The following is a 13,998-nucleotide window of genomic DNA, read 5'->3' as shown; positions in this document are numbered from 1 at the left end:
TTTCTTTTCTTTTCTTTTCTTTTGTGAGAAAGGGTCTCGCTCTGTCGCCCAGGCTGGAGTGCAGTGGCGATCATGACTCGATCTCCCAGTGGCAATCGCGACTCAAGTGATTCTCCCACCTCAGCCTCCAAAGTAACTGGGACCACAGGCGTATGCCACCACACCCAGCTAATGTTTTGAATTTTTGTAGAGATGAGGTATCACTATGTTGCCCAGGCTGGTCTTAAACTCCTGGGCTCAGGCTATCCTCCCACCTCCACCTCCCAAAGTGCTGGGATTACAGGCATGAGCCATTGTGCCCAGCCTACCATCACTTTTCTTACTGCCACCAAATCTAGCAGTTATCTTAAATAAGCTTCAAGAATTTCAAACATGATTATTACTCCTTTTTTGTTTGTATTAGAGGATCATGGTTTCCTTGAATAAAATATTGGGGACCTTAGAACTTTTGGGACCCCAAAACAATAAGTTAAGGTATGCAAACTTGTAAAACATTTGTTAGGACAAACATATGCTAAGACATTAACTTAACCAAGTGAGAGATATTTCTTTTTAGTAAAATTAACCGTTGACCAAGCATTGTCTAATTGAACACTTATGATGTGGCTGGTACTATCCTAAGTTGTTTACATACCTTAACTTATTTAATTTTCACAGCAACTGAGTAGGTAATATTCTATTCTTCTTTTACAGATGAGGTAACTAATGCACAGAAAGATTCAGAAACTATCCCAGGGGGACACAGCTGGTAAGCACTAGAGCTGTGACATAAATTCAAGCAGCTCCTGCTGCAACATCCTTGCCCCTAATCACCACACTCCACTACCTCCCAAGATGGTTCAAAGACCCTCTCTCTCCTGAACTGGGAAAATCTGAACACATTTTTCCTTTCTATACTTACTATCATAAAATGGCAACATAAAATATGCATCAACTCAATAAAATATAATGCTATTCAAGATTTGTGTTCTGTCATTTAAATGTATCATTAAAATATCCATATATTTACTATTCAAAGGAGTTAAGATTTGGAAGCAGCTTAGGTACTAAAATAATTTTATAACTTTATCATATTCAAATGCAATTTTGTATAAGTGAAAAACAATGTACCGTCTGTGCTTTGGAGATACTTAATCCATGATAGAGTAATTTTGTTGCAGGAAAAGAATGAAGCCTCAGGAACACCTCATGCGGTTCCTTCACTCTCACAGAACAAGGGAGTTTGCATTAGTCCAGGCAGAGGATAAGCCAATTTTAATGACTGTCTGACAGTTGGAAATGACTGAACAAATGATACACTGCTTCTTGATTCTATACCACTAGACATGTCCAAATTACTCCAACAAGAGCTTAAAGGAAAAACACTAAGCTTCAAGCACAGCTCTTTCTAGTGTATACAAAACGCTTCCTCCTTAGCTAGTATATTTAACCAGTAGGGCTTCTCTCCTCCTTCCAGCTACCGTTTATTAAGTGCTGTGTGCCAGACACTATCTCATTTATACATAAAAATTATATGGAGCAGGCATTGTTATGTCCTCATTTAGAAAAGAAAATCTGGAGAAGTAAAACGATTTCCTATCACTTTGCCCCAAGTTTACCTATTACATCTTTTAGGTGCTGTGTAGAGTAGGATCTGAGACATAGTCATCCCTGTGCTAAGGTCAGCCTGTTTGTAGCAGCAAAACCCAGATCTGTGGTGATGTGGCATGAATCCTACCATTGGGTAATTTTAGACCTTGCGTAACTTCAAAGACCTTGCATACTACTCCTAATCTGAGGATGAAGCTATTCTGTTCCAACTCCAGTGCTAGAATCATAACATTGCTTCTTATGGAAAGTAAAATTTAAGAACTGTGTCTCAGGCTAAATAAACAGAGTCTAGGATACCTTTATAGACTATCTATGATAGGTTACCAGGTGAGCTTTTATTTTATGGCTGTGTGGGGAGGAGGCAGGGACAGAAACAGAGACAGGAATGATTGGCAGAGACCTTGGGGAAGAGACAGCAATTTGGCAGCCTTGCATGGAAAGGTCCTCTTGTATTATGCCTCAGTTTTTGTTATGCCTTATGTATTCTCAGATTTCCAAAGGAGCTTAAAGCTTCTCTACACTCTACAATCATTTTTGGTGGTGAGATTTTCTTTAGTATCCATTTCCAAGTGCTTATCACAATAAACTATCAAAATAAACTATTTGGGCAGAGCTTTCTGTTTTCCTCAAGTTACCCCTAGGGAATGGGCAGGGGAATTAACAGTAACCAAATATCTACTATACTTCAGGTCCTTTGTATGTTTTCTCTTTTCTCATTAAAAACTCATAAAACCAATGCGGTAGGTTTTGCTGTCCCTGCTTCATAAATGAGAAAGCCTCAGCCTAGAAGTCACACACCTAGAAAGTGATTGACTTGGGGTTAAAACCAAATTCTGTCAGTTTCTTAGTCACAGCTTCTTGTTGCAAGTCACAGGTATGGGAAGAGGAGACTTATCTTCACACAGAAGTATTTGATGGAAATCTAGAGCAGAACCACCAGGAACTGCAACATGAATGGTTGAAGAAGGAACTAAACCCACTATTTCTTCCGATGCTCTGAGGTTACGGGCCTCTCATTTGTATTTCTTTCTGTGTCCCATCCCTGTAGCTACATCACTTTAGTTTAAGGGACTAGCAGAAGCTGACCAGCATTTATGAACCCCAAATTTCAAATTTCCAGGAGGGAGAATATGATTGGTTAGGTGAAGTCAGGATCCTCAAGATGCAGGGCCCTTTCTGTGGTTGAGTTATAGATCTCATCCTCTGCCACCTCCTCAGGGCCTTTGCTCTGTCAGTTACTCCCTCCTCCTCCTATATTTTTAAACCATCCTTTCTCTTGGTTTCTTTATATCAGTATTCAAACATGGCCACATCTCTTCTAAGCTTAAAAACATCAAACAAATAAATATAATCTCTTTCTTGAATCCACTTTACTTCTAATGATAGATTAATCTCTGTACTAGTTTCCTAAGGCTGTCATAACAAATTAGTACGAATGTGATGGCTTAAAAATATGTTGATGCCCAGTGCCATCAACAGCGGATTGGCTAAAGAATATGTGGTACATGTAGACCATGGGATACTATGAAGCCATAAAAAGGACAAAATCATGTTCTTTGCAGCAACATGGATGCAGCTGGAAGCCATTATCCTAAGCGAATGACTGCAGAAACAGAAAACCAAATATCACATGTTCTCACCTGTGAGTGGGAGCTAAACATTGGGTACACATGGTTATAAAAATGGGAACAATAAGGTTGGGTGAGGTAGCTCATGCCAGTAATCCCAGCACTTTCAGAAGCCAAGGCAGGTGGAGGTCAAGAATTCGAGACCAGCCTGGCCAACATGGTGAAATCCCTCTTTACTAAAAATACAAAAATTAGCCAGGGCTAGTGGTGCACACTTGTAACCCCAGTTACTCAGGAGGCTGAGGCAGGAAAATTGCTTGAACCCTGGAGGCGGAGGTTCAGTGAGCCGAGATTGCACCATTGCACTACAGCCTGGGCAACAGAGAGATTCTCTGTAAAAAAAAAAAAAAAAAAAAAAAAAAAAAAAAAAAAAGCCACGGAAGAATGCAAGAGTGGGGATGGAGAGAACAGGGTAAGGGCTGAAAAGAACCTACCTATTGGGTAGATGTTTACTATCTGGGTGATGGATTCATTTATACTCCAAACCTCAGCACCATGCAATATACCTGTGTAACAAACTGCACATGTACCCCCTTATTTTAAAGTAAAAGTTGAAAAAAGCAGCACAAAAGATAATATAGTCAGGCAACATATGGAACAATGTATATGAAATTTTGTTACTGTTTGTAAACAGCAACAAAAAAAGGATATCAGCAAACCATAAAAAAGAAAACAAAAGTTGATGAATTCAGCATACATTTTGAATGAATAAGCAAACTTTCTGTGAATTTGCTTTGGTTGCCATAGAATGCTCTCTTATTAGGTGAGCCAATTGGCAAGTAAATTAATTGGGAAATAGGCTTTTTCTGAAACCCTAATGATTTCTTACGGCAGCAATTAATAAACATAGATGCCATATGGAATAACAGACACTAACCATGCATCTGTGCTGTATAAGATACCAGTAGGTGGAATATGCAGGATCTAAAATCAACAGATATTGGTATGCTTTCTTCATGGGCATTTAAATTAAGGGATTTGTAAGTAAAACCTTCCTCATATTGACACATTCATTTTGTAGATGTAACTCTTGGCTAGTAAAGATAATAGTATTTGGAGTAAGTAAAATATTTGTCTTGGCATTCGATATTTTAGTAAATGACATCACATGCTGGTCAACAGACGCACACTGGAATCAAGTCAAAAAAATAAAACTAAGACAATCAAAACACCAGACTACAAGACCTGTTGAATACAAATGTGTCACACTTACACAATATTCTTCCCAGTCTCATTTCTCTGTCCTGCTTGATAAGCAGAATTTTAATCTTTTCTGGGATTCTTCTTCCCAACTGTTCTCTCTAGAGTATTAGGATGGGAGGGTTTGCATATAATCAGTGCTACCCCTTTGTTCTACTGACTGTGGTATAGCCATTCTGCTTCAGAGACAGAAGTCACTCTGTGGCACACAGCTATCTGCTTGAGCCACTGCTCATCTTTCCTGAATTGCTTATCTCTGCATACCATGCACTGCCTGAAACTGTAGGAATCTGGGGACTGTGTGGGGAGGGGTGGAGAGGCTGTGTTAGAGCATGTTCATGTACATCCCTGCTCAATTGCTGCCCATGCAGTCGCCCAGCCTTGCTGCTTAGTCTAGCCTGTTCTGCTAGATATCTTTTGCTTTTGTAATGATTTTATCTGAGATGCATCAGACTGCCCTCTTTTGGACAACTCAAGTTCATCAAATCATTCTATATATGTTTGATCTCATTTGTTGATGGTGAAAAGTTTCTTTCCACAGGGCCTCTAGACTTCTTTCAAGTAATGTGACTGTGCCTCTACCTGAGTGTTATTGAACTTTCTTTGACAAGTAGGAGGCTGGACTGTCCTTGGTGCTGAAGACTCTAGAAGGTCATGTGACTTAACTGAGTTTTGTATCAGGATATAAACTCATTAATAACAATAAAAATTACTTATTACAAATCTGTTGAATCTAAGACAAAAGCAGGAGTGGGAGAGAGCTGATGTTCCTTTGAGTTAGTGAAAGTTGGAGTAACAGCACCTTAGAGCCCTGGATAAGACATATATCATGTGCTGATATTAAAAATATTTCTAAGTGAGACTTAGTCAATCGATACAACTGAGAATGGTTAGTTACAGAGTATTTAGTTGATTGAAAAGCGTGGCTACAATATTTTGTAGCTCCTCCTGCGAAGAGGTGGAGTCTATTTCCCCACCTTCAATCTGGCCTGGGGTTATGCTTGCTTTGAAGAAGGAAATATAACAAAATTTATGTTGCATGAGTTCCAGAACTTAGGTATAAGTTGCTTTGTAGCTTCTCTCTTTGCTCTCTCATAGCATCCTCCACCACCATGTAAGGAAGCTTTGGCAAGACTAAGGAACGATAAAAGACCCTGTGAGAGACAGGCCCAGTCTATAGGCAGGATTAGGCTTCAGACAGGCAAGTAAGGCCATCATAGACTCTCCAACCCCAGTCAAGCTACCAGATAACTAACGTCTCATGAGAAAGCCCAGGGGAGACCAGCAGGAGAACTGCCCAGCTGACCTTAGCCTGAATTGCAGACATGTGAGCGAGTAAAATGTTATTGATTTAAGCTACTTCGTTGTGCAGCACTAGATAAGTGATATAGTATACTCTGTATAATTATAATTTATCAGTGGCCCTTTCACTGACTCTCTGCATATTTGATGTAAAGAAATAAAACATAACCAGAGGTTTTCTGTTTTGTTGATTTTTTTTACAAATAAAAAAAAATCTATGAGAGGTTAAATCCATTACTGATTTTCTTTATTTCAGCTGTACTAGTATTTTTAGTCCATCCTCATGTGCTGCTTTTATAATACCTTATTCATTTCCCCATATCATACACACAATTAAGAACTAACCAAATTTGACTACACAACTGTATGTATTATTACCTCTAATTTAGTTATCCTTTCTAGTGGGGCATGGATTGCATTTTAGATGTCACCTTGGAGGCCTCACCCTCTCCTCCCCTTCCCTTCTCTTCTTCCTTCCTTCCTCAATGGTAAACTTGATTTCACTTTTTGGGAAGTATATATTTTCATTCTTATGGCGTTTCTTCCCTCATAAATAAGGAAAACAAGCAGGTAAAAAGATAAAACAGGCAGGGTGCAGTGACTCATGCCTGTAATCTCAGCGCTTTGGGAGGCTGAAGTGGGCGGATCACAAGATCAGGAGATCGAGACCATCCTGGTTAACACGGTGAAACCCTATCTCTACTAAAAACACAAACAATTAACCAGACGTTGTGGCGGGCACCTGTAGTCCCAGCTCCTTGGGAGGCTGGGAGGCTGAGGCAGGAGAATGGCTTGAACCCAGGAGGCGGAGTTTGCAGTGAACCCAGATCTTGCCACTGAACTCCAGCCTGGGGGACAGAGCGAGACTCCATCTCAAAAACAAAAACAAACAAACAAACAAAAATCTGTAATTTTTACACACAAAAGGTCCATAGTTTCTCTTCTTCCTTCTCTTCAAGTGACCCATTGCCAGCTTTTCCCTTTAATTGCTGTGGCCAAAGTTCTGTGGATGGCACAGAATTAATTCCCTTGGCCAAATGTACTCAGGATGGCAATCCCAGGTCTCTATAGCAACATTTAAGTAACTTTTCTGTGCTGCTAATTAGCTCCCTTTCCCCCTATGGAGCTATTACACATGACTTTTTATGCCAAGTGATGATCATAATGTCAGTGAGCTCTGCGTTTTGTGATCCTCTATTTCAACATTGGTCCAGGTAGGTTAAATGGATAGAAACGGTCTTTGATGGCGATCAGAACTTTAAGTGGAAACACACAGAACAGTGAGAGGGAGAATTTAATCAACTAGGAGTAATGAATTATCTGTTATTCAACAGGAAAATTGCAGCAGATTAACTAACAACCGAAATATAGAACGCATCTGAATGAGTAGAGTCAAGTCATGATTTCATGTTCAGTATTGGAGAGGTTATTCCAGTGACATTTGCACAGATGTGTCGTGTGTGGGTCTCCAGGCAAATAATAAAGCCAGAGTGGAAAATTTGAGTACAGTGCAAGCAGACAATGCTAAACAAACTAGTTTTGGTATGTTACGGTTTCCTGGGCCACACACAGTACGCAAAGACCATCACAGCAAAAGAAACACGATGTAGTAGAAATAACCTGTACTAAGGAAGCCAAAAGTCAAACATATTCTGGATTTGCCACCAACTTGTTCTGTAGCTTTAGCAGAGTCATTTACCCTCTTTGTACCTTGGTTTTCTTAACCCTAAAATGAAAGAATTTTACAATCGTTAGCAAAGTTTCATTCAAGTCATAACAACAGACTTCTACAAGGCTTGCTGTATTGTTGATGGCAGTAGGAACAGTAATTTTGGGAGCATGCAGCTCCAGTGCCCATTCCCGTCCATCTGTTTTGTATTTTGAGTGGTGTCCTGAGCTCTTTCTATCCATCTTTATCTGAGAGACTTCAAACACTGATCTACTTAAAAATCATTAGAATTATCATCCTTATTTGGATTGGTGATTAGCTCACATGACTTTAATTCATTTCCTATTTAAGTTGGGCAGCACAGGGATGAGCAACCTGAGCAGAGGAGTGAATGAGTTGATCAGTAGATGATCTTTGAAGTATCTTTCTTTTCTTACATTCTAGGCTTAACAGCAGGAGTGTGGGAGAGGTCGGTGCTCTGTGTTTTTTTTTTTTTTTTTTTTTATTATTGTACTTTAAGTTCTAGGGTACATGTGCATAATGTGCAGGTTTGTTACATATGTATACTTGTGCCATGTTGGTGTGCTGCACCCATCAACTCATCAGCACCCATCAATTCATCATTTATATCAGGTATAACTCCCCAATGCAATCCCTCTCCCCTCCCCCCTCCCCATGATAGGCCCCAGTGTGTGATGTTCCCCTTCCCGAGTCCAAGTGATCTCATTGTTCAGTTCCCACCAATGAGTGAGAACATGCGGTGTTTGGTTTTCTGTTCTTGTGATAGTTTGCTAAAAATGATGGTTTCCAGCTGCATCCATGTCCCTACAAAGGACACAAACTCATCCTTTTTTATGGCTGCATAGTATTCCATGGTGTATATGTGCCACATTTTCTTAATCCAGTCTGTCACAGATGGACATTTGGGTTGATTCCAAGTCTTTGCTATTGTGAATAGTGCCACAATAAACATACGTGTGCATGTGTCTTTGTAGTAGAATAATTTATAATCCTTTGGGTATATACCCAGTAGTGGGATGGCTGGGTCATATGGTACATCTAGTTCTAGATCCTTGAGGAATCGCCATACAGTTTTCCATAATGGTTGAACTAGTTTACAATCCCACCAACAGTGTAAAAGTGTTCCTATTTCTCCACATCCTCTCCAACACCTGTTGTTTCCTGATTTTTTAATGATGGCCATTCTAACTGGTGTGAGATGGTATCTCATTGTGGTTTTGATTTGCATTTCTTTGATGGCGAGTGATGATGAGCATTTTTTCATGTGTCTGTTGGCTGTATGAATGTCTTCTTTTGAGAAATGTCTCAAAAGACAATGTCATATCCTTTCCCCACTTTTTGATGGGGTTGTTTTTTTTTTTCTTGTATATTTGTTTGAGTTCTTTGTAGATTCTGGATATTAGCCCTGAAAATTTTTGCAATCTACTCATCTGACAAAGGGCTAATATCCAGAATCTACAAAGGTGCTCTGTGTTAAACACAATCATGAGATTCAGAACACTACAAAGCCACACTGGGATTGAGTGGCTTATCATCACTGATAACCTGTTTTCCTTTTGTAGGAGTGAGCTAAGTGGAGAGCTTAACTCTGTTATGGAAAAGATCAGATTTAAACAACTATTCTGCCCTGCCTTAAAAAAAATGTTCAGTGGGGACTAATACAAAGTGTGATACCTAAAGACCTTAAGTTTAAAATAGAGATAGAACACGACAGACTGGCTAGAAGGCAGTAATACCAACAAGGAGCGGACAAACCTGTTTTCCAAATTTTTAGCAACACCGGGAATAATCTAATATAAATCTTTGCTAATCTTATATATAAAAATAAAAAAGTGTTATTTTACAAATAAAACAAAAGTCTTGTGTAAAATTTAAAATGGTTTTAGGAGTGAGTGGAAATTGGAGACATTGATAGAGTACCTTTCAGCTTCTAGGGGAGCAATTTAGAATTTAATCATTTACTTAAATAAATTGCTTCAGTGGGAAGGGTGCTGATGATAATCAGTGTGAAAGGAACTTAATTTATTCCAAGCTGAGTTGCCCTTTATGAATGTAAATGCCATTTATACTATTATCATGCAAAAGTCTGAAAAGGATACTTTGAAGACACGTTGAAGACACATTATTTACAACGACCAGAAATTCAATAATGTTCTTTGTTAGATCATTCTTAGCACACTATTAGTACAAAGGTTTTCGGTTTGGTTACCACAGCATAAACAAGACTTATTTCCATTTAGCGTATATAAAGGTAAGGGTATCAAAGAGGACTTCACGGAGAAAGGAATTAGACAGAGTGGGTACTAAAGAAAATAGGAAAAATTAGAGAGATGTAATGATGACAAAGGCATGTAGGCTGAGTGAAGAATGTGGAGTGAAGACATGAACTGAAGTGCGTGTGTGTGTGTGTATGTGTGTGTGAAGAATAAATGCCTTTTGGGAACATGTCCGGCAAAAAAGAAGTAGTTTAGCTCAGAGTGTATAAGGTGTAGGGAGAAGTGAAGTAACAAAGTTAGTGAATATTTTGGGAGTAGCTTTGATTCTTATCTTAATTTGAGGGTTAGATTACGGTAATATCTGTGGATACTCTGAAGACACTAATTGTGTAATTTTTGGAAAACATTTACCTTATTGTAAGAGTGAAATTGATGTGTGCTCACTGCAAAAATGTAAGCTAGTAAGAGCACAAAGTGAAACGTAAAAGTTATCTTTTCCTTCATTACTGTCTCAATCCCACCCCTTGGAGATAATTATTAACGGGTTTTTGTGTATCAATCTAGACACTTTCTATCTACTTATTATTTTATTTGACTAATTTTATTTTTAAGTCCAGATGGAATGACGTAGTGCAGGCAACTGACAACCTCTCTCCTATCTATCCTCAGTATATTTAGATCTACCTCAATATTATAAATGGCTGAATAGTATTTCACGGAAACTAAGATAAGTTATTTAACTAGCTTCTTAGTCTATACATTGATGTAAGTGTCAGGATTTTGTTCTTAAAACAACGCTTTAGACCAGGCGTGGTGGTTCACGCCTGTAATACCAGCACTTTGGGAGGCTGAGGCGGGCGAATCATGAGGTCAGGAGATCGAGACCATACTGGCCAATATGGTGAAACCCCATCTTTACTGAAAATACAAAAATTAGCCTGGTGTGGTGGCGCATGCCTGTAATCCCAGCTACTTGAGAGGCTGAGGCAGGAGAATCACTTAAACCAGGGAGTCAGAGGTTGCAGTGAGCCGAGATTGCACCACTGCACTCCAGCCTGGTGACAGGGTGAGATTCCATCTCAAAAACCAAAACAAACAAACAAACAAAACAATGCTTTAGCAAAAATAACAAAGACATGCTATTTCTTTGTCCACTTTGCTCATATGCACATGTAGGTATATTCAAGGGTTTTCCTCCCTGCCCCCAAAATAGAACCGAGTCAAAGTATATGAGAATATAAAAATTCAGAAGATGTTTCCAAATTGGCAAATGTTTTCTCAGTTTACTTCCCCATCACCAGTTATGAAACAGCCTATTTTTCCATTTCCTACCAAGCTCTGACTTTTCTCAAATGTCTGCATATCTGCCAAACTGATGAAACAACTGGTGTCTTACTATTTTAGTATGTGTTTATTTATAAATGAGGTTAAATATCTCATTTAAAGCTAGACAGAGACTTTAACGGGCAGTTAAAGTAGACAGAAAGTTTCTAAATTTTCTGATATTTTCACTCTTTCTTGTTCTCCTTTACTTAAGAGTTACAACTCATCACTTTCATTCTGGTTGCCTTTTTTAATGTCTCACATTCTTTCCTCCCTGAGGAAATAATCTCTCTTAGACTCTCCTTAACAGCACCCATAATTGTGTCACTTTTTCTAGCATTCATGGTTTGTGCCATGATCTGGCATCCTCTACTCCTATAGTTCTTGCCTTCTTATAGGTAATTCACCTTATCTTCTCAATTTATAGATATGAGAAATTTACATCTCCAGGCCTTAAAAAAGCGTATTAATATTGAAAGAACTTGTCAATATGGTCATATAAATGATATTAGTATATTGAGGGCTGGGCATGATGGCTCATGCCTGTAATACCAGTACTTTGGGAGGCTGAGGTGGGAGGATCACTTAGGCCCAGGAGCTGGAGACCAGTCTAGGAAACAGCGAGACCCCATCTCTACAAAAAATACAAAAATTAGCCAAGTGTGGTGGTATGTGCCTGTAGTGCCAGCTACTTGGGAGGCTGAGGCTGAGGTGGGAGGATTGCTTGAACTTAGGAATTGCAGGCAGATTGTAGTGAGCTGTGATCATGCCCTGCACTCCAGCCTGGGTGACAGAGCAAGATCCTGTCTCGAAAATAAATAAATAAATAAGTATATCAAGGATGCCCAAGTTATGAAACCCACTGTCACTTAACTATTTCACATACTTTACAAAAAGTCTTTATCTTATAGTTATATCTGAGATATGGCTATAAAACAATACTTAAAAATAAAACAAAGGTATCCATTCAAGTAAGTAAATGAGTTCTTATTCTGTGCAATGTAATTTCTGGTGACAAAATTTATGACAGAGGAATATGAGTTGCTTTGTGACTGAAATTGTCTCCAAAGGCATATATTAGCCCTTGTCTAGTTTTCCGACAACATATGAATTGCTCGTGATTTTGCCAACATCAATGCTTTTTGTCCTAAATCAAAGTTTCTCCTTACTCTGCTCTTTCAGGTAGCATGAGAGTCGTCACAGCCGACAGAGGCAATGGATGAAGCCAATCATTCTGTGGTCTCCGAGTTTGTGTTCCTGGGACTCTCCAATTCGTGGAAGATCCAGCTCCTCCTCTTCCTCTTTTCTTCAGTGTTCTATGTGTCAAGTCTGATGGGAAACCTCCTGATTGTGCTAACTGTGACCTCTGACCCTCATTTACAGTCCCCCGTGTACTTCCTGCTGGGCAACCTTTCCATCATCGATTTGGTATTTTGCTCCTCCACAGCTCCCAAGATGATTTATGACCTTTTCGGGAAGCACAAAACCATCTCTTTTGGGGGCTGTGTGGCTCAGATCTTCTTTATCCATGCAGTTGGGGGCACTGAGATGGTGCTGCTTATAGTCATGGCCTTTGACCGATATGTGGCCATATGTAAGCCTCTCCACTACCTGACCATCATGAGCCCACAAAGGTGCATTTTGTTTTTAGTCATTTCCTGGATTATAGGTATTATTCACTCAGTGATTCAGTTGGCTTTTGTTGTAGACCTGCCGTTCTGTGGCCCTAATGAATTAGATAGTTTCTTTTGTGATCTTCCTCGATTTATCAAACTGGCTTGCATAGAGACCTACACATTGGGATTCATGGTTACTGGCAATAGTGGATTTATTTCTCTGGCTTCTTTTTTAATTCTCATAATCTCTTACATCTTTATTTTGGTGACTGTTCAGAAAAAATCTTCGGGTGGTATATTCAAGGCTTTCTCTACGCAGTCAGCTCATGTCACTGTGGTGGTTTTGTTCTTTGGGCCATTAATCTTTTTCTATATTTTCCCATTTCCCACATCACATCTGGATAAATTCCTTGCCATCTTTGATGCAGTTATCACTCCTGTTTTAAATCCAGTCATCTATACTTTTAGGAATAAAGAGATGAAGGTGGCAACGAGAAGACTATGGTCTCAGCTTGTGAATTACAGTAAAATCTTTTAAATGTATCAAGAATATACAAAAAGGCAAATTATACTAGAATTTCAGACAGATATGTGCTAAGTAAGTTATGTTAAATTTAACCAGAATATCACTTTCTACTAGCATGTGTTGTGTTGTCATTTTTTTCTTCCCAAATTGAATTGTGATATCAATTTCTTGCTTATATAAGAGATTTAAAGATTAAAGAGCGTGGTTACTTTATCTCACCAACATTCCTACCTATATATAGTGTCAAATAGAATTACTCTAAATGTTAAACAATTCATTTTGAATGTCAGTATGTGGTTTATTGCTCATTTTCTATTTTTTTCCATTTAAGGTAGACTATCTTGCTTTAAAGATAAAGGTTAATTTTTACTAGACTTAATGATTTGTCTTACTATGTAGCTAAGTATTTTTTTATTTTTTTCAGTTCATTATCTGTTAGCTATTTATTTATTAAAGTTGTTTTTTATTTTTTCAGCTCATTATCTGTTAGCTATTTATTTTCTAATCTTTTCTCAAAGTCCAGTAAAGAGAAAGTACACTGTTGCTTTTTTTTTTTTTAAAGGGGAATTTTGGTATAAAGAATTAACTACGTATGAATTTGTGTTAAATAAATTTTATGGGAGCTACTGTTTTGGGCTAGCCTCCTGTATTAGGCCCCAGCCAAACAGGTGATATAGTTTGGCTCTGTGACCTCACCCAAATCTCATCTTGAATTATAATACCCATGTGTCAAGGGAAGAACCTGATGGGAGGTGATTGGATTATGGGAACAACATGGTTTCCCCCACGTTGTTCTTGTGATAGTGAGTGAGTCTCACGAGATCTGATGGTTTTATAAACTACTGGCATTTCCCCTGTTTGCACTCACTCCCTCCTGCTGCCTTGCGAAGAAGATGCTTGCTTCCCC

At 38.8% G+C, this 13,998-nt stretch overlaps 1 protein-coding gene across 1 annotated transcript; it reads left to right on the top strand.

The window, feature by feature from the left end:
* Window positions 1-12,151: 12,151 nt before the first annotated feature.
* Window positions 12,152-13,125, top strand: LOC105527463 (olfactory receptor 4F6). The gene has a single exon (XM_011963791.1). It carries the CDS (start codon window positions 12,165-12,167, stop codon window positions 13,101-13,103), a length of 939 nt encoding a protein of 312 aa, XP_011819181.1. The 5' UTR covers window positions 12,152-12,164; the 3' UTR covers window positions 13,104-13,125.
* The last annotated feature ends 873 nt before the right edge of the window (window positions 13,126-13,998 follow it).

This window comes from Colobus angolensis, unplaced genomic scaffold, assembly GCF_000951035.1.
Source record: "Colobus angolensis palliatus isolate OR3802 unplaced genomic scaffold, Cang.pa_1.0 Scaffold625, whole genome shotgun sequence".
Classification (NCBI taxonomy): domain Eukaryota; kingdom Metazoa; phylum Chordata; class Mammalia; order Primates; family Cercopithecidae; genus Colobus; species Colobus angolensis.
Note: the sequence above shows the minus strand (reverse complement) of the source record. Positions and strands in the feature narration are given on the sequence as shown.

Excerpts from the sequence above, each read along its gene's own strand:
- LOC105527463 (XM_011963791.1), top strand. The coding sequence starts at position 12,165 with ATGGATGAAGCCAATCATTCTGTGGTCTCCGAGTTTGTGTTCCTGGGA.